This window comes from Uranotaenia lowii, chromosome 2 (genome assembly GCF_029784155.1).
Source record: "Uranotaenia lowii strain MFRU-FL chromosome 2, ASM2978415v1, whole genome shotgun sequence".
Taxonomy (NCBI): domain Eukaryota; kingdom Metazoa; phylum Arthropoda; class Insecta; order Diptera; family Culicidae; genus Uranotaenia; species Uranotaenia lowii.
Genome location: NC_073692.1, coordinates 426,793,626 through 426,814,970, shown reverse-complemented (window position 1 = coordinate 426,814,970; position 21,345 = coordinate 426,793,626). Strand labels below are relative to the sequence as shown.

The following is a 21,345-nucleotide window of genomic DNA, read 5'->3' as shown; positions in this document are numbered from 1 at the left end:
TCAAGAGCAGTCCGAAATCTTTTTGGAAGCACGTGAAAAATCAGCGGAGAGAATCAGGGTCTCCGTCTCACATGTTTCTGAACAGAGACACAGTGAAATCTGATCCCGAAATTTGTGATCTATTTGCCGAGAAGTTCTCTAGCATTTTTACAACTGGATCCACTTTTCCTGAGCAACTGGCTAGAGCTGTGTGAAATATATTGCTTATAGGTTCTTCGTTTAACGGTATTACAATCGACGATGTATCCATATCGAAAGCGACAGCTAAGCTGAAAAACTCTACATCTTTGGGCCCGGATGGTATACCTGCTACTTTTTTTTAAAGCGTTTTATGCCACTTTTGCTGTTTCCTATTCGGCATATTTTCCAATAATCGCTGGATGTTGGAATCTTTCCCACACTATGGAAGAAAGCCTACATGTTTCCAGTTCACAAGAAGGGTGACAAGAGAGTCGTTAACAACTACCGCGGAATTTCAGCTCTATGCGCGATAGCCAAATTGTTTGAATTGGTTATCTGGGATCTCATTAATTCGCTCTTCAAGCACCAACTTTCCAATGATCAACACGGGTTCATGCCTAAACGATCCACGACTACTAACTCACTCACCTTCACATCTTTCGTGCAAGTCAGCTTGTAAGAACCGTCTTACCACTTCCGCCGGCGTCTCAGAGACTCCCTTTTTTGGGCCTCAGGGCGGCACGCTTATCCACAAAAAAACAAATAGCAGGGACTGAAGGGTTGAATGAAAAGAAAACTCCCAAATTTTACGCTTCTCTATGTGTATATTGCCAGACTTTACACTGCTTGCCCCCCACTTCCTTAACTAAGGCTAACCTGTTAGGGACCTTGCCCCTACTGCTGCTGACGAAACCTCGAGGACTGATAACGACCTCGATAGTTTTTCCTGGAGGGGTTGCGTTCCTGGACGTTCTTGACTACCTCCGCTTCGGCACAAAAAGGGCTTCCGTCGTGGGAACCCCGACAGGACGTTCCAGGCTACCTTCGCCTCGGAACAAGATGGCTTTCGTCGGTGCACCAATGCGGCTTAGCGATGGGTACCAAAAACAATGGCTTGCCTAACGACGACGCCGGAAACAAAAGCTTTTAGTCTAAGCCAAAGGGGTCCTAATGCGAGGACAAACAAGGATGAGCGTGTATTTCGGGAAGGGTCTTTGGCGGTCCACTGGCTTACCAGATGTCCTTATTCACACCATTTCACTACCGTTGACTTTTTTTTGTGTTTTTAGTCACAAGATAATGTTCGCGCTTTGGTGGTTTTTGGAAGAGTGGACGAGGATCAGCCAGTGCCATATGACCGACCTTCACCTATCATTCAGGTCGTTACCCTCACCTTGGCGCTCTTGCTTTTCGAGTAAGGTTTTGTCGACATCGTTACTATCGTTAGCTCTCTGCTACCAACGGGTTCAGCTGGCGGCCATCTGGTGGTCAAGTTCCTAAGCTTGGTCGGTGTATGTGTCTGACAGCATGGGGCTTAATCATCTGGGGACTGCTTTTGGGAGAGAAAACTTCACATACAAATGACACTCACTGCGATATACTACAAATAAACAAAATTTACATTTAACGCGAACAATCTATGAAACCTCATTGGAAGTGTCATCTGGCGCTTACAAGCTTTACTATGAAAACCCAAACTGACGCCATATAAACTTTTTGCCGCATTCGACAAGGTGAACCACGATATCGCTATCGCAAAGCTGGAACGTCTGGGTTTCTGTGGATCCCTTCTTCACTGGTTCCATAGTTACTTAACAGGTCGAAAGTTATCCGTTCGTATTGGTGACTCCTTTTCAAATAATTTTCTTGCCTGGTCCGGCGTGCCTCAAGGAAGTCATTTAGGACCACTAATTTTCGTGATATATTTTAATGACGTACTCTCGCTCCTTGACTGCAAAAAACTTGCATATGCCGACGACCTTAAACTCTTTCAAACCGTAAACGGCCAAGAGGACATCAATTTCCTGCAGCAGCAGTTCAATGTGTTTGCTCAATGGTGTGATTTGAATTGCCTGCCCCTGAATCGCAGTAAATGCTCGGTCATATCATTTTCTCGTAAGCGACACCCTCTTTATGCGGAGTACGCTCTCGGAGACGGAATCATTTTTCGGGTGGACCACATCAACGATCTGGGCGTTATTCTCGATCAATGGCTGAAGTTTAGGACTCACACAAACTACATCGTCGACAAAGCATCCAGAAACCTTGGATTCTTATTTCGCATGGCCAAAGACTTCAATGACGTGTATTGCCTGAAAAGTCTTTACTGCTATATTATTGCTGAGATTAACGGGTATTTTCATGGAAAAATAGCTCGTAATTGCTACTATTAGCAAGTAGCTGGAGTAAGATTTTGTCTCGATGGTTTATAAAACCTTTACATTGTGTCTCATATGTGTGAATTAGATGGATATTAAAATTTCACTTTCTTTTTGACAAACGCTTATGCGCCTCTCTTTAGGAGTCAGTGAATAGCTTTTCGCATTTTTCCCCTTTGGAAGTTTTGCATCTAGACGATTGATTTGTTTTGGAGTGAAGGGTGTATATAAACATTTTTTTAGGTAGAAGATGTCATTTTATAATCTTGAATCTTTTAGATATTTTGCTCAAATTATATTTCAGCGAAATCCTTTAAATTTAAAACCGAAATCCACTGAAACGGATTTGGTTTACTTTGGCATTAATACCTTTTTCTAATGTTCGTGCTCATATGTTTTACCTTATAAATAAATAAATAAAAAGATAATAGATCAATATGCTTAAATTCCTCCTCACGTCTTTAACTCATGAACCCCCTTGTTTTTTTTTCAGATCAAATCGGATGCAAAAGTATAGCATGTCCGGCTCCAGAGCCATGTCCTTCCGATAGCTATCTAAAGCTGATCACCAAGCATCCTTCAGTATCCACGAACTATCGCAGTACAAGCGAAGATATTTTAAGACGAGAGAACATAATTCCCCAGGCCAAGCGGCAGCGCGAGGACTTCGTGTATCATTTACGCAAACGCAGCACCCCGGACGATGACATGCTGATCCAGTACTGTTGTCCTCGTTACGAGTGTGCCTGCAAGCCGAACGTTTGTGACCATGAATGTACTTCAAATAGATTTTCAATCAACGCAACGCATCCCACCGAGTACAAGAATGATGTAGAGTATGGCGTTCCTGGGAACTGTTGCAGCAAATGTAAAAGAAACTACTGCATGCATCAAACTTTTCGCAAACATGGCGAAAAATGGCATAACGACGATTGCACAACTTGTGAATGTTATTTCGGTGAAGTAAAATGTCAGCAGTCATACTGCAAACCACCTGATTGTTTGAGCTATAAAAAAGTTCCAGGAGAATGTTGTCCGGTGTGTGACAATGAAAGTTATAATTTTTGTAAAGACATTGAGAGCTGCAATATCCATTGTAAATATGGCTATCGTAAAAGGGATAACTGTAATCTCTGTCAATGTAATCGAAGTCAGTGGAGTGAGCCGACAATTGAAACGAACGATAGCGAAACTAACAACAGTCGAGCGAACAATTCAAAGTTTGACAAATGCGAAAGTTACTGTTATGGTGCCCAATTTATAATTATCTGCATTCTGGGCTCAATCATCTGTATCATTTTTATTGTTGTTATCATGTTGTGGTGCCATTCTAAAAACTCGGCTAAATATACCACTGTACAAACAGCTTAAATACTACTTCAGCCTTATTTGAATCGCATTATATAATTTATTCAATATATAGTGATAATCGATCATGATTCGAAGATACAACATGAATTAGTTGGAATAGCAAAAGAGTCTTCCGTAATAGAATGAGGAAAAATTAACTAAAGAAAAAAAAACATATTACTTTCTATCTTCCAATTTATTCAGTTTGTTTATACGAACTTTTTATAAAAGGTTACCTAAATTCTGAACAATTGTTAGAATATGTCTTTAAAATATTGTGATAAATTATGTATTAAAATTCTAGTTAGTTATGTGTTAGTTGTTTAAGAATTATCATATTTATTTGGTAAGAATGGAATGAGCTAATGACACTGATTCTTACTCAACATTGGTATTCTTGATTTATCAAAATTGCTTGATAAATGATGGTTAAATTGCATTACTACAATGCATGTTATCATATGAACAAAGTACATAGAACTGAGGAATTTAAATAGATTTGTACAAATTACCGCCGATAGTTGTAATACATAATCATATTAATTATTATGTTTCACTATATATTTATTTGAATTTTGTTGAATAGGCTTTAACTTATAAGAAGATAAATAAAAAATAGTCAACAAATTGAAAACTGTTATAAATTTCTGCATTTAGTGATAAATGTGCTTCTGCTAAGATTGTCGAACAAAACCTTTGGTAAGCTGCAAAGACTTGTTGATGTTAAGAGTATCGATAAAATAAAGACAATTCATTCATTCTATTAACAAAGCAAAAATCTATCAAACATTAATCGTCTCTTTACAGAATCAAAATTAATCGATATGAAGCTGTGAAGTTTAATGCATATCGTCATGCGCTTCTGTCCAGCATAATTTTATATGCGTCATCATTGTTGGCATAATTCACATTCATACTTATCATATAATGGCTCAAAACAAGAATGTTGAAAAAAAAGCAAAAGAACTTTTAATACTAAAGGTATTACTACTGACTATATCGAAAAATGAAAAAAATATCAATTGTGTGAAAAGAAAACACATAAAAATTCCTTGAAGTATATGTATATGAAATAGATGAATTCACTTTTACAACTAATTATTAAAGTCTTATCTCATAAAATCATACCTGATCATTTTGAATACAGTATAATGTCCATAATCTTAAGTTTAACTTCATCATTCTGGAAAGTGACTTCCACGTGAAAATTGACTGCTGTTTTCCTCTTCCATGTATGTATATTTGCTGGTTTTCACGAGCTCATAAACCGTACGCCTGACGAATTTTTCATGTTTAATATTATGGGAGGCAATAAAAGGCAATGAAAATTAAATATTATTCCATACTCATTGTTGGTTTTACTTTTTTTGATGACATTGGATCCAGTTTTTTTTTAAATTTTCTAATTTTCGTTTAGGTAATCGACTCGAAACAGAAGAAATGTGACTATTACGAATGTGTGTATCTTTAAAACCATTCATTTGATCAAAATACTTCTAAGAAGGAAATGAAAGTATGTAATCTATTGATAATTCAGAGAATATATTGATCAGTTTATTTCTCTGTTACATCCTCTAATCTGTGCACTGCATATTCCTTCTTCAATTTCTGCTACATTTTTGCCGAATACTTCTGTTTGGAAAGAACCTGAGTTGAATTTAGTGGATTCAGCTGCTTCGAAATTATAAAAATTGATTATTTTTGCTCCATTAAAACACGTTTTTACTGTGAATTCAGCTAGCAAAATCTTACAAAACATTATAGCATCGTCATGGAATAAAATCAACAGTGAAATCGGTTAGTTGAGAAGATCGTATGTTGAGAAATATTGTCAGGAAAATATAATGATTTGGTAAGAGTATGCTCCAGTAGGAAAACAAATAACACATTTCGAAACGAAAACTTTGGTTTTCGCTGTTTATAAAAGCCTAAAAAGAATGTAGTAGTGTAGTGTAGAAGAAATGTAATCTTGTACGTGTATTTCGTAACCTACGATCTTAACAAACCTATTAAATTTTAAGTTCAATCTCATGATGGTTTTGCTTCGTTTAAATACTCAGATTTTGCCAGCAGATATTCCAGTAAAAAAGCTCCACAATTAATCCACTTAATTGCCCTCATTTTCTTTTAAAAGAAAATCTTCGGACCCAAAAGAAGCTGAAATTGAAAGATAAGGATGAAGCCACTTAAAATACAGATTAGTCGAAGAATAAGTGGGAAAAACTGACCAATTTCATGACTGAAAAAAAAGTGCGCCGGCCGATGGGAGATACCAAGAATAATGTAGAAATATTTCTGACAATGAACGATAAATAATTTTTTTCATTTTTTTAATGAATTATCATAAGATAACCTTCATTTCCTTCGAAAACATTGTTTTGATCAAACGAATGGATTTTGAGATACTAGCACTCGTTGCTGTCCCATTTCTAAATGAACTAAGCTTTGTAGCGAGTAATTCAATCTTTTTATTTTCAATCATTTTGTTTATGAATCGACCACAATCGTAGATAAATCTTATTCAAGTTGAAGTTATAGATGAAGAATAAATGAAATGTAGTCCAATATACTCGTTGATGGTCGAAAGTCAGCGTCCAAAGTTTAAATTATTATGACAAAGATCAACAATCAACGACACTTTCTTCAGCAGTTAAAAATAATTTTTTTATCGTACTTAATCGTTGGATAACAACGAACAGATTTATGCATTATGAGTACTTACTTACATTAGGCGTTGATTTTTTATCATGAATTTGGCGTTAAGCTCTGTTGAAGTCGATATTTTTTAATTTATTCATAACACTTTCTGTAATCCATAAGTTTCAATTTTATCTACTGAAATGGGTTGATATATTCATGTCAATCTTCTATCTAGGTGATCCCTTTTCTAATTTTCATCATATCTTTTATTTTTAAACTTAAAAACTCGCCCTCTCTTACAGATTTTAAAAGTATGTCATAAACAATATTGTTTTTACCGGAATTGGATGATCGGGAATTTCGGGGATAATTCACTAGACTTAATTAGCTGGACACACGTATATTGTACAAAAGACGAATAAAAAACGCGATGGTTCGGACAAGAACAAAAATTTATATTTTTTGCCACGATCAACAGGGAACGAATATAAAGGGACGCGTGCGTACTTTTCTGATGGGCAGTTTATTGGATTCTAAATCTATAGCCTGTGCGATAGAGGCACAGGGCTATTAGCGCCAGATTTTAGGCGTTCTATTTTTGGAGAGCGAGAGACATTTAAAATATTTATGAATGAAGGCGTGTTTGAACAGGGATTGCGACAACCGGATTTTCGTACAAACATACCGGCCGCCTTGAAATATTACGTGTTTCAACATAACTATGAACTGCTTCTTTTCTTTCAACTGCTACTAACTACTACTACTAAATCAAAATGATCGCGAAAGTAACCATGATGGTAAACACCAAGGACGATCACTGATACTGGAGACGATGACTACGATGACGTTTGCTACGAGGACTTCAATGATGGCGTTGACTACGTGAACGACGGCTATGACGATTCAGATGTTAAATACGTAGCTCAGGACTTCAAGCGCCACGTCGACCCTATGAGGAAGAACAAGTAAGTTCCTAACCAAATGGAAGAATGAACAGGGTACTTAACGTTAGGTGGTGATGGGGTGACAGGTCTGACCCGTCCGATCACGACCACGTCACCCCCCAAGGCTTTAGGGCTGGAATCCTGCTCAGACTGGCTGGATCTGGTTGCACATCTGCAACTTCGATGACTGGACGAACGCTGACTACGAAGTACAAACGACAGGAAACACATATCGCTTGTAGTATGGTTGGCAGTTGATCTTACGGAACTTGAACCGGACTCGACATCAGGTAAGGACTGAACTGGCTGAGTAACTAGATGAATTCCACTGGGGCCGAATCGACTGAAGTGAACAGATTGGATTCGGTAAACAGCTTAACAAACGACGAATTACAGAAGTTGAGGAACGGTATTGGTATCACAGGATTGTTAGACTAGATGTGCGCGGCTGCCAACGTGAATTCTGCCAAGAATGTTGGGTAGAATGACTGCAACATATTCTACAAAATTCTGGCATTTTGGTTTTTGCAGCAAAAACATCTTTCAGATGATCCGATGTAGACAGAACTTTGGATGAATTTGAGTTGAAACTACTCAACTCAAAACAACCGTCTGCTGTTGAGCTTATCATCTGCTTGCCTAGTCCTTTAGCATTATCGACTGAATTTGCTCCAGTATGCAAATTATCGATAGGCATATTCTGTTTTTGGTTTGCTGGAAGATTGGGTGGGAAGTACTATGGTGTGCTTTGGTTCTGTGGTGAGAGTTGGCTGAGTGTGCGATTGAATCACTGGAAACGAGATGGAAGGTTGAGTGTTGGGAGGTTGGCAAAAGTTTGACTGGTGGACTGGTGGAGGATTTCGTGGTGGGGCCCGTGGTGGGGTCCGTGGTGGGGTCCGTGGTGGGGTCCGTGGAGGTGATAAAAACATAGGTTGAGGCTGAAATACTGGAGATTGAGGTCGGTTTGGTTGCTGCGAGACGGAGGATTTCGGATGTAAAAGTGAATGATAACGCATTCTACAATGGTGGCAGGATCCTTTTAGACAGGAACGAGAAAAATGACGTGAAGACAAACAATTGAAACATAACTTTGCGCGGTTTCACGGCTTCAGTTCTTTCTTCGACAGATTTCCTCAAGAACTTTCTACAGTAAAAGGCTCGATAAAAAACATCATTACAAAATGGACACTTCACAATGGACGAAACTTCAGGGTTTCTAACTCCAAACGTTTCTGCTATTTCACTGTTTTTTGACTGCTCCGGTTTTGAATTTGAAATAGATTCAAGCACTGAGCAATGCTTGCGTAGGAAGGACATCAGGTTGAAATATGTATGACGGTACCTCTTTAGAACTGTGGTGCGTTTCCCACTGGCGCAGGGTGGATTGATCCAGGCGAGAACACACCATGAGCACCAGGAGCGTGCTCCACTGGTCTGGGTTCTCGCCTACCTTTTGCAGCATCTGAAGGTTCCGCTCGAATTCGCTAAGCAACTTGTTTAGTGCTTCATAACTCTCTTTCTGCACCACCTCGATGGAAAATAGCGATTCCAGGTATGATTTCACCAGCAGCTTCCGGTTTTCGTATCGCTTTTCCAGAGTCGACCAAGCAAACTTATAATTTGCAGCTGTAACATCCAGAGAAGCAATAGATTGTAGAGCTTCGCCTGATACTGCTGAACGTAGATAGCGAAACTTATCAGTGTCGCTCAAAAGATTGCTAGAGTGGATCAGACTTTTAAAGGAATCCCGGAAAGTAATCCACTCCTTTGAATTTCCGCTGAAAGATGGGAGCTTAATTTCTGGCAATTTTACCCTAGCCAGAGTTGCGGAAGAATCAGAAACGTTTGGAGTTAGAAACCCTGAAGTGCCTGTATCGAACAGGCTATAGATTTAGAATCCAATAAACTGCCCATCAGAAAAGTACGCACGCGTCCCTTTATATTCGTTCCCTGTTGATCGTGGCAAAAAATATAAATTTTTGTTCTTGTCCGAACCATCGCGTTTTTTATTCGTCTTTTGTACAATATACGTGTGTCCAGCTAATTAAGTCTAGTGAATTATCCCCGAAATTCCCGATCATCCAATTCCGGTAAAAACATTGGTCCTTCGAAGAGCCGGATGTCGGGACTTAAAAGTTACCGCGGAAGTAGTGACCTGTGTTGGGGATAAGTTGTGTGCTAGACAAAGGTTGGACAAGTGCGATGATAGTTCGTTGATTCAAAAATTCTCTCAGTGTCTGGAATGAGAAACCAGTAGTTATTATAACGGCCGGTTTTTTCTGCCTTTAATCCGTGTCAGTTTACCAAACAAATGTTTTTCTGTACATAAACAGTTACTTCTTCGTACGCTCTAGTAAACGGAATCGGAGTTTTGATCTGTATTTTCGTGGTTCGTGGTGAAATTAATTTTGGAAATTCGTCATCTCCAGTAAGAAAGACTGGTGGAAGCCATTGTTGTCATTTCAACAAGTCGTGATACAACAACTACAACCTAACCATGGGTAAACCGAAGCGATCGAAGCAGGATCTCGATACCTCGGAAGAATTTACCGATACAAGCAACTTGTTGGACCGAATCCAGAGAATGATAGATGCTGCCATTAGTCAAGTGTTGTTGAAAATCTCGGAGACGAAAACTGAGATACAATCCGAAATTACGACACTGAGGGACGAGTTGAGCGAATACAAACAAAAATGCTCGAAGTCAATCCGCTCCGTTCAAGAAGAGCTTAAGCTTACCCAGGAAAAAATGCTTCATCTCGCCAAATCAAACGATCTCATCATCACCGGTATACCATTTCAACCTAACGAGAAACTTGGTGATACCATAAGGAAAGTCTCACTTGCTCTCGGGTTTGCCGATAGTGAACTCCCCCTGGTATCTGCTAAACGTCTATCTCGCTCCCCAATTCAGGAATCCAGTTCACCACCAATACTGGTAGAGTTCGCTTTCAAGAGTGTTCGGAACGAGTTCTTCGGTCGGTATCTCAAAAAACGTTCCTTGGCGCTCACTCATATCGACATCAACGTAAACCGAAGAATATACATCAACGAGAATTTGTCCGAATCGACACGTAAACTCAAGGGAGAGCTACTGAAACTCAAACGGTCTGGATCGATTCAATCAGTGTTTACGAAAGATGGGCTCGTGTTCGTGAAAACATCAGTTGAAAAAACACCAAAACTGATAACATCGATTGATCAAGTTGATTGCTGAATCTTTCCCTGTTTATATCTTATTCCTTCCAACATTATCCCTTGAATCCTATCCTTACTTCCCTTGAATCCGTCCTCTCCTGAAAGTCAAAACAACAAAAATCTAAACCCTTCCTTTTAAGCTTTTCTTTATCCTTCCCATGTATCCCCTGATTCCGATCCTTAAGCTATCCATGATTCCATCTCCTTCCTAAAAGTTATGTTGCTGAGCTGCTGCGTGGGTGGGATGCTGATTACGTCGCACGATGGGTTGCTGCTGGGAACCATCGATGGGTTACTGCTGCTGCTGCTAGCCGACATGGACTTATGCTTTTTGTTTACACACCGGTTATTAAAATTTAATTTTTGTGAAAAATGGATAACCAAGTGATAGTTTCTGAACATAATCCTAGCTTACTGGTCAATTTGGGGAGGAAAAAGCTATGCTCTCTTGTAAGTACTTTCTTTATTTTTGATGCCTTTTAATATAAACAATGCTCCTGACAACCAAAATGACATTTACATTCCGCGAACCGTTATAAACTGTTCTCTACCGTCTGATAAACTTAACTTTTGCCACATTAACATTCAAAGCCTTTGTGCCCGACAAATGTCTAAGTTCAATGAATTAACAGCTTGTTTTGTGGGAAGTAAAGTTGATTTGATATGTTTAACCGAAACGTGGCTAAATAGTACAATTACTGATAATAATATCGCGATTGATGGCTACCAACTTTTGCGTAATGATAGATCTTATGCCCGAGGGGGAGGTATCTCAATCTACTTCAGAAATGATATCAAATGTACCCCTGTTGCTTCCTCGAGAATCATTTCAGACCATCAGGACAAAACCGAATACTTGTGCACAGAGGTTGCTGTTGGCAGTTGTACTTTTCTTTTAGCTGTTTTTTACAACCCTCCTAGAAATGTTTGCTCTGATAAACTTTATGATCTTTTTACCGATATCTCTTTGATGTACGAAAGCATTATTCTAGTGGGAGACTTCAATACTAATTTGTTAAACATTTGCGAGTCAACAAATAATTTTAAAGACACTTTGGATAACCTAGGATTTTCTTGCAACTAATCCAACTCACTTCCACTCAAATGGAAGTTCTTTAATAGATCTGTTGATTACAAATAAAAATGACCTTATAATGAAACACGATCAAGTGTCTGCTCCTGGGTTTTCTAAACATGACATAATTTATGGATCGTTGAATGTTAGTCGAATACCCCAAACTAGTTCTTCTTTTTATCGAGATTACGCAAATATAAACGTAAATCTTTTAAATTCTACATTTAATTCCTATGATTGGACTTTTTGCGACCAGATAGATGATCCTGACCTTGTTCTTCACATTTTAAACACGCGTATTCTTGAACTTTTTGATGCATTCGTCCCTTTAAAAAAAGTTTCTCCGAGGCGTAATCCTTGGTTTAATCAAAATATTCAAAACACTATAAGAATTCGAGATGTTGCTTATCGTTGTTGGGTTAGATCTAAACTGCAAGACGACTTTGCTCGATATAAAAGATTACGAAATTTGGTGACGAACAAAATAAAACGTGCCAAAATAGATACCGTTTCTAATCGTCTGTCACAAGCCAATTCAAACCAAGAACTATGGAGAAAATTAAAACTGATCCAAAATTCTAAATCCACGAATAACGAAGTCTTCAACCATTCCAGCGACCAGATCAATGAATACTTTGCCTCTAATTTCACTTCTGACGATGAAAATTTACCCCTTCTGCCTTTAAACGATAGTGGTTTTTGTTTCACCTTAATTGACACCAATGATATAATAGTAGCAATTAATTCAATAAAATCGAATGCCGTTGGTCCAGATGGAATTCCACTTAAGTTTTTGAAGTTTCTTCTACCATCTTTGTTATATCCTTTATGTAAGCTTTTTAATACCATCATAGGTCTAGTAAATTTCCAACATCTTGGAAAATAACGAAAATCCTACCTATAAAGAAGAAATCTAATAGCAAAGACCTCTCTAACCTTCGTCCAATAAGCATCCTATGCGTTCTTTCTAAGGTTTTCGAGCGTATAATAAAATTGCAAATTCAATCATTTTTAAACACCATGAATCTTCTCAGTGATTTTCAATCAGGATTTAGATCTAAACACAGTACAACTACAGTTTTAGCCAAAGTTCTCGATGATATTCACAGTGCCGTTGACAAAAAGCAACTGTCAGTGTTGTTGACCATAGATTTTTCGAAAGCATTTGATAGAGTTTCGCATGTAAAACTTCTTAAAAAACTGTCGCACCAATTTCTGTTTTCAAGAAGTTCGGTTTCGCTTTTAGATTCCTATTTGAAGAATCGAATACAATTTGTTTCGTGTAATGAATCTCGCTCATGCACTGCTCCGGTTATATCAGGGGTTCCTCAAGGCTCAATTCTGGGACCAATACTTTTCTCTTTATTTATAAATGATTTGCCTGCATCTTGTAGAAGTAGTAATATTCATATGTTTGCCGATGATGTCCAAATTTATTTTTGTGCTGCTCGTAATTTACCAGGAAATATAATAGATGTCATGAATACCGACTTAGAAAATGTTTATATTTGGTCTCAAACGAATCGATTGCCCATCAACAGCGATAAAACTATGTTTTTCCCCGCATCGTACAATATTTCAAATTTACCACTGCTAAGCGTTGGTAATGACGTTATTCAATACGTAGAAAGCCTAACTAATCTTGGCGTAATTATTCAAAACAACCTGCAATGGACCTCATTCGTTAATTCTCAATGTTCAAAAATTTACAAAACGTTGCGTATGCTTAAAATCACTTCATATTTTTTACCCGTGAAAATAAAGCTAAAACTTGTGAAAGCCCTCATTCTGCCGCATTTAATGTTCGGTGCCGAATTTTTAGTAGGCGCGTCTTTGATTATCATGAATCGGGTTAAAGTTGCATTGCATAGCTGCATCCGCTACGTCTTCAATCTATCTCGTTACCATAGAGTTAGTCACCATCAATCGCAAATTTTAGGAACATCCTTTGAAAATTTTTATAAAATAAGATCTTCTATTTTCATTTATAAAATAATTAACTCAAGGAATCCATCTTATTTAGTGAACAAATTTATTCGGCTAAGAAGCAATCGTTTGTCTAATTTTTTAATTCCACGTCACTTCTCTGAAAGCTACGGAAAAACCATTTTTGTCAGGGGCATAGCTGTTTGGAATGACCTTCCGAACAGTATTAAAACCAGTAGATCTTTAAAATTATTCCGCAAAGAGTGTCATAGCTTTTTCAATGGGGGGGACCAGTAAGTAATAGTATCAGAAAGCACCAAGAGAATTTAGTTAGTATAGTATAATCGAAGCTTCTAAGCAAACCTAGCAGAACTAAATGTAGTAATTTAAAAGGAATTGAATTACCTTACTCTACATATTTCTTGGATTAAATAAATAAATAAATAAATAAATATTCAGGTAACATTTTTATCCGAGCCCCCCATTCCTGTGAAAGGAGGGATCTCAAAACATCATTTAACTTTTTATTGGTCCTTACATGACAATTTTTACGCCGATCGACTGAGTAGCTTCCAAGTTAGTAAGGAAAATCAGCCAAACAAAGTTATCTAGATCAAATTTCACAACATTTAGATGAAAAAACTTAACATCAAATATAAGATTTTGATCAGATGAACAACTTTTCAGAAGACTTCAAACCAGTAGGATTTGATTTGACAAAAATATGAGGTTTTGACCATCGATTAATCCCCCCCACTGTGCGTCGGCTGGAAATCTATGGAACGAAATCTGCCTGGCAGGGGTATTTTTAGAATTTGTAGTTTGTTTGCCTCCGCAACCCGGAACATGACACTTCGGCATAATACAGCTGGAATTTTATGAACAAAATTTCAATCAACAAAATGTCACTAATTAGGACACACCCGCGAAAACTGTTGACCCGTTATTCGATAAGACTTTGACGTTACCTTTTTTCGTCCCCTTAAATGCGTTAAATTGACCCGTTATTGATAACCTCCACGATCTGTCAAAAAAACGGTTATTTTACCGGATTAATATTACCCCTTATTTTAAAAAGCTCAATATACTTCTAAAGGGGTAGTTTCATACGTTATCAAATTCAAAACGTTTTTTGTCCAGTAAATATTGTAATGATGAGAGAGATTGTGGTAAGTATTTTACTTAACATTACAATTATATTAAGAGCACCTGTATCCGTGGTCCAAACAGCCGGTTTAGACCCAAATTCCGACCCGAGCAACCGCATTGGTGATCCATTATACCAGATTCAACTCAACTTTTTTTAGAGCTGGTATAAAGATTGATCCAAAACTGATGAGATTTGAATCCAATTTGACGCAGTTCCAAACCGTTTGACAGTTAATGGAACACGAGTGCAGTTGCCAGTTTTTTCATTGGATCGGATCTAATTTCTTTGGTTCAATTCTTGTATAAATTAGACCGAAGAATAGACCACGAATACAGATGCCCTAAGAAAAATATAAATTAAATATCGATAATTCGCGCTACAGATCGTCTTGTAAATGTAGGACTCCATGAGAAACTTCAAAAGAAGGCATGGTTATGATACGTTTCCCAGATATTCTTGTCGTGTAAGTTTTTTCTCACATTATTAAAGAATTTCCAATTAAATAGAAGTTTTTTTTCAGTTTTCATCATGCCCGAGATACCCTAGTTTTTGGAAAGTTCCAACTTGCTGGATTATTAAGCAACAGTGACTGGAAGGTGCAAAGATTGTCACCATTAGTACAACAGGACCATCAAATACAAATCAATCCATGCTGCCTCCTTCCCTCATCGGCTATCAATGGACTTCGGTGAGATTGTTTCATTTTATTTTAATCAATTTACTATTTGCCATGAGGATTTTCCACTTAAACATTCCTTCCAAAACCTGTCTGAAACAGCTTTATGGGTCGTAAGAGTTCTCTGCACCTAAAAAGTTATTTTTGCTGTTTCAGATAATCCCTTCTATGATTACATTGACTTGTCACGGTGTGCATCATGGTACCTCACTGATCTTCAAGGGCAGCACTTGAAATGAATATTGAATCCAGATACTCAATTTTGGCATCTTGCGTTGTCCTTGATTATCAGTTGTACCTCGTGTATTAGCCAATGCAAGATGTATGTAGTCACCCTATGCTATGCTATGCTATGCTATACCACCCCGGCCCACCAGAACCTTTTAAGGGGCCGTTCAGATACCAGGGGACAGAAAAATTAGATTTTTGACCCCCTCCCCCCCCCCCTCCGTGGACAAACCCCTACCCCCCTCCTTGGATGTCCACGTGGACATATCTGAATTTTTTATCCTAAATCTAATTTGTCAGTTTGAAAACAATATTTATTCACTTTTTGCCTTTTTGTTATTGAAATGGTGATTTTGAAAAAAAACAAATAAGCATTTTTTGATATAAAATAATTTTAAAAAATTTAAATTTCTAAATTATCATAAAAACGAACGCATATAAAATCTCAATGAAACTTGAAGAGATTGCTTTTTCCAACTTTAGGCTTTTCTTTCGAAGATATGATGGCTGGCATTTTACAAATGCTGAGACCACCAACCCACAGAAAGTGTACTATGTATGCCGTGACCGGGATTCAATCTCATGCCCGCTGGCTTAGATCATCCCAAATTTAAACATCTTAATATTTATTCACCTTACGAACATATTTTGGAAGTAAGTATGTCCACGTGGACATGACCTAAACCCCTACCCCCCTCTCCGTGGACAAGCGTGGACATTTCGATAACCCCCTCCCCCCCCCCCCCCCCTAAGTTGTCCACGTGGTATGTGGACGGCCCCTTACCAACAAATCTATGTAATTTTTATTTTATTTTTTTTTTCAATTTCTATCTTGTTATTGATTTTAAACGCTCTGACGATATTCATCCCCAAAATCTTGTGCTACGACTAAAACATTCAGATCTTTAATGCGCTTCATGCTGACCATTGACTCTTTTTTCTAGCTCCAAAACAATTTTTCTATTCGCTGCCTCTATACTACCGTTAGTTTGGTGCAATTTACTGTTTTGCTCAGTACCAAATTTAGTAACTTGCGTATACCCAAGCTGAAGTTCCACTTACGCCATTTTCTTTAAACTCATTCGAATGAGAACACGTGTGTTACCGGGTTGTGTTCTTTGTTGCAAAATATGTCGAAAAATTAAAAGCTCTTCCAAAATTAAATTTAAACGAATAAATTAAAGGTTTCAATTGAAACAAATGTTTACCTATCTTTTGGTTTCTGTAGGAATCTCACAAATCATAAACCAACTTATTTCACTTTGTTCCTATGAAAGATCTGATGTGGAGTATTTTTCTTTGTAGCGTTTCTCTTCGTCTACAGTTTTTTTCTATTATTTGGTATGCAGGAATCTCTCAAAAAGTGTTCAAGTAGAAAAGTGTAAAATAAAAAACGAACGTTTGACTTTTTTATTAATGTATTCAATCTACCCGAACGTGAGTTTCGGAAACGAGAGCCCGACGGAATTAAAATACACGAACGCGTTTATTGAAGTAACGGGTGAGAGAGTCTGACAATCCAGAGAGAATTGTATTTTTAAAATTGGTTGAAAATTCGACAAATTATGACATGATACTATATTTTACAAATATTTTGTTTATGGATTTGAAATTCAGTAGAATTGAAAACTACACAAAATCGTCTAAAGAATCCGCCATTGCTAAAATCACACAAGCCGGGGACCCGCGTATGAACTTTGCGGTACTTGAAGAATGAAGCAATATCATAAAAAAAAAAGTTTTTCAGTAGTTTTTTTAATCTTTTTTCGAGTTTTTTATTCTAAAGGACGCGTAAGTTATTAATACTTTCATCTGTTCTACTTGTGTCTTGGTGATAAATAATTGAATTTTAAGATATTTTTTTATACTTAGGGCGATCGATGTATGAACTCAACGGTACTTGAAGAGTCTTCGCAGTGAAATAAATTCCACTGAATGATTGAATAAGCTATTTCATTCCAAGTTACTTGTAATTTCTATTCGATATTTCGTTGTTATGAATTCCTAGAAGTTGGAAATCTTTTTGAAAATTCATCTGGATGCTAATTATTCTTCAAGCTGATGAATTCTTTCAAGACATTTCTTAATCGAATTAGAGCTAAACAACGTAATGATAGTTCTCAAATCAATTTGATCGAAAATGATGGTGATGATGATAAAAGATTATCAGGCTCAAAACTTTGCATTCCAAAAATATTTTATGAAAAGTTGAAAACTTCAGATTTGGAGAATCAAATATCTTAATTATCGAAAAATGAAATTCTCTTTGTTATGGACGGCTAAACACAAGTAAACAATATAACTATGCATCAACAATAAGACTAAAATGGTAATAAAGCATTTTTTTCAGATAGTAAATTTGAATGTCTTAATATAAGTTAACATTGATTTTAGATGTGAAACAATACTATTTCTGTTAACCGAATAAATAATGTGTTAGAAATTTATATTTCATTGTCAATCGAAACAATATTTCATAAATATCTGCAACCTCTGAATCAAATAAATCTGTTTAAATTGGAACAAAAAAATCTTCCATCGCACCATCCTCCATTTTTATTTCATTCGCCACGAAAACGAAAAACCACGCCAAAATAGGAACAGAAACCTCAAGAAAAAGTACAGTACTGCTTGGTCGGAAAAGAATGCTGAACACTTTACCCGAAGCAGCTTCGTTTCGTCGGGTTCGTTCGGCGCATGCGCTCGGCACCGTTCGGGTTTCGGGCGAAACGGGCCGACGATGTCTGGTTCGGTTGGACAGATCGGTTTTCGCCCGGCTTGGTGCTATTCGTTCGCCCTATTTTACGCACCAACAGCAGCGACAACGTTGCCAAACGGAGAATGTGGAGACGCCAGCGTTTTTCGAGCGAAAACATTTTATGGCTTTCTGTTGGCGACTGGTTTTTATCGTAAATTACGATTCGTTATGAAGTTGCTGGCTTATTTCAAATGAAATTTAATCGCTCGTCTGACTCAAAGATAGCAAACATATAAAAAGCTAAGCTAGCTTCAACAAAACAATAACCAAACGAGCCGATCGGTCGTGAATACAGACGAGTAAACTTCCGGGTTGTTTGCTTCGTTCAGTCGGCCGGAGCGAAGAGATGGACACTTAACGAGGATGTGTCTGTATTGATTTATCGATTCCGGGTGCTCTGCTGTAACCTCCATATGTCCTTGGGGACAAACAACTTAACGATGGAGCACGCGAGGAAAATATGGCTACCGACAAATTTGGAATAAAAGTGTTGATGGTTATCTTCAAAGTATTATCAAATGCTATGGTCGCAGTAAAGGACTAGTATTGACAAAAATACTGTACGGTCAATAGAGGATAAGCGACATTTTTCCGACAGAAGGAAAGGATAGGAGCAATAAAATTGCCGCCAACGCTATGAATGCTTTCGGGTACACCCAGAAACTGCGTGCAGTTTATTGGAAACGAATCTGGGTGCGTTAGATTTTATTATAAGCATTTTTTATATGCGGGTGTATTTCAATACTGAACATTCAACGGCAGATATTTATTATGCTGTCTTAAAGAAACTACGCTGATCCTAATTGAGTGGATAGCGTTAAAGTTTCTAAGCAATCTTGGTATCGAATCTTGCAATTTGCATGAGACTATTTTTCTGGTGAAATAATCATCAGCCTGATCGGATTTCTTCACGAAAAGAGACAGAATATGTTATAGGTTATTTATTACGGCGAAACTGAGCGGCTATCTGGAGTAAGAGAGCTGTCACCCGTTTGGGTGACGAACGTGTTAAACCATTTTGACCATTGTTGAAACGAACTCCATGATTCTTGATTTCTAGATGTCAGGAAAAAGCAAGGTAAGTTTTCGATTGCTTGGAAAGCACAATGACAGCACACTGAATTGTGCAAACTGTGAAGCTGAAACAGGTGAAGAGAAGACTGGTCAAATGCATGTATAAAGCTTGGTTTTCTAATGTGCACGGAAAGATCTTGTCGAGGCAAAAAAGTCACTTTGGGGCCATCAAATCTACCGAGGGGGAAAAAGCTATGAAACATAAAAGTTGTTTTCGGTACAAAATCGGTACAAAGCTGACCTTCTTATCCACTTGCATGTCGTGAAGATTTCAAAATTGGCCCGCTAGCTGCTGCCTAGAAATATTACAATTTCTTTAGTTCTGAGCTTTTTTCTCCCGCGGTATATTTTCTACCCATAAAAACTTATTCTTGTTTCATCTTATAAAAATTTTGTTGTTGAGTTTCAAATTTAGTTAAACTTATACCGTATTTTTTTTCACCTGGAGGCAAACGAGAGGCAACCTAGGTTCGCTCTAACTGCTGTCATCGTGCTCATTTATTGCTCGAGAGGCAACCTAGGTTCGCTCGAAAAACGGACGGAGTCGCCCTAAGAAGAAAGTCAGTTTTGCGAGAAGTTCACCAATACTCTCAACGTTGTTGTCAAAACAATAAACAGCTGTTTTTGGCTGAAAGCAAAACAGTTGAAATAATGAACGGGAAAATGATGATTGCCACGATTTTGAACCTCTCAGCCAAGCAAAATCGTACTATTTTCTGTCCAGTGCAATCCGGACACGAAAAAAAGGCAATCCGGATGTGAAGAACCGAATGAAGAAATCTAGAAGGGAGACAGCTGCATGTAAACATTGCGCTCGTTCTCACGCACACCTACGTATGGAATAACTCGAAACCCGTAAATCGTTTTTTTTATTCTGACGGTTCCAGAGCCAAATCCGGAATCAAAAAAAAATACGCCATTAGTTTGTATTTTGAAATTTAAAATGTAAGTTAAAATGTTATTTCGAAATCTTGAAATTTCTATTTTTTCGAAGCAGCAGGTTGATATATGTGACAGTTAAATTTTTTTCCTTAGTATATTTATAGTTTTGGTGTAGTTTTTGTTGCATTTTGAGGTAAATTTTTGATATTTAAAAAATAGGGTCATTTTCGAAAAGTAAGCTTGTCTAAGACAAAAGGCTAGAAACCCTATCAAATGGTAATGTTTGAAGGACAAAAATAATGGGAAATAGGGTGAGGGCCTAGAAAATTGAATGAAGGCAAAATTCACTTTTTTTGTAGTTAATATTTTATAAATATAGTTAAAAAATTAAGCCCCTAAATCTATGCAGCATCATGGTCCAGCTTTCGATTTTAATTGTTGTTCGGCCTTAATACCCGAACTGCATTAGTTTATCAATTACTAGCATTTAAATATTATGAAGGTGTTTTGTATCCTTTATGATCAAGAAAATTCGTTGAAGCCGTAAAAATAGAATCTGATCAATGTTAGCCCATAGCATCAAATTCCAAACAGAGACGAAATCGATTCTGAAATTAAATTCAAAGCAGTCTATTAAATTTCTGCAACCATTTTTTACGTTCATAGGAGTCCAGTATTGGTTTTAAAAATATGAAATATGGCACATTCCTCTGAACAGAAAAAATAATCGAGACATATTGGAAAAAGTGATCAATCTTACCCCGTTTTACGGTACCTCTTTTGATGGTTTTGTGGATAAAATATTTGGAACACAGCACAGTGGTCAAAAATGCGAAAAACGTGATCGTTGCTTATAACTTTTTTAGTTCACATTTTAGCTTATTGGTGTCTTCGGAGAATTTTGTCAGTAAAATCAGCTCTACAATAAAATACTGTTATTTTTCTGATTAACCCCCTACAAGTGAGCTAAAATTTCTAACTTCTCTGTTATGGGTTTTAGCTCTTTGATGTCTTCGACTAACTTGTTTAAAATCAAATTTTCTACAACTTTGTCTCAGATGTTAAGTTTCTAAATGTATTATTCTCCAAGCTATCGGCTTAATAA

At 37.3% G+C, this 21,345-nt stretch overlaps 2 protein-coding genes across 9 annotated transcripts in view; one reads left to right on the top strand and one right to left on the bottom strand.

The window, feature by feature from the left end:
• Positions 1–5,034, top strand: part of LOC129742312 (cysteine-rich motor neuron 1 protein-like) — a 34,907-nt gene extending 29,873 nt beyond the window's left edge. For 6 of the 8 annotated variants that reach the window (XM_055734198.1, XM_055734199.1, XM_055734196.1 and 3 more), the window contains one exon: positions 2,833–5,034. In XM_055734198.1, coding sequence (XP_055590173.1) covers positions 2,833–3,710 — 878 coding nt within the window. In that variant the 3' untranslated portion in view covers positions 3,711–5,034. The remainder of the gene's footprint in view (positions 1–2,832) is intronic. The other 2 variants (XR_008736525.1, XM_055734203.1) reach the window with 2 other exon arrangements.
• Positions 1–21,345, bottom strand: part of LOC129742315 (40S ribosomal protein S12) — a 244,334-nt gene that overhangs the window by 47,747 nt on the left and 175,242 nt on the right. The window lies entirely within an intron of this gene.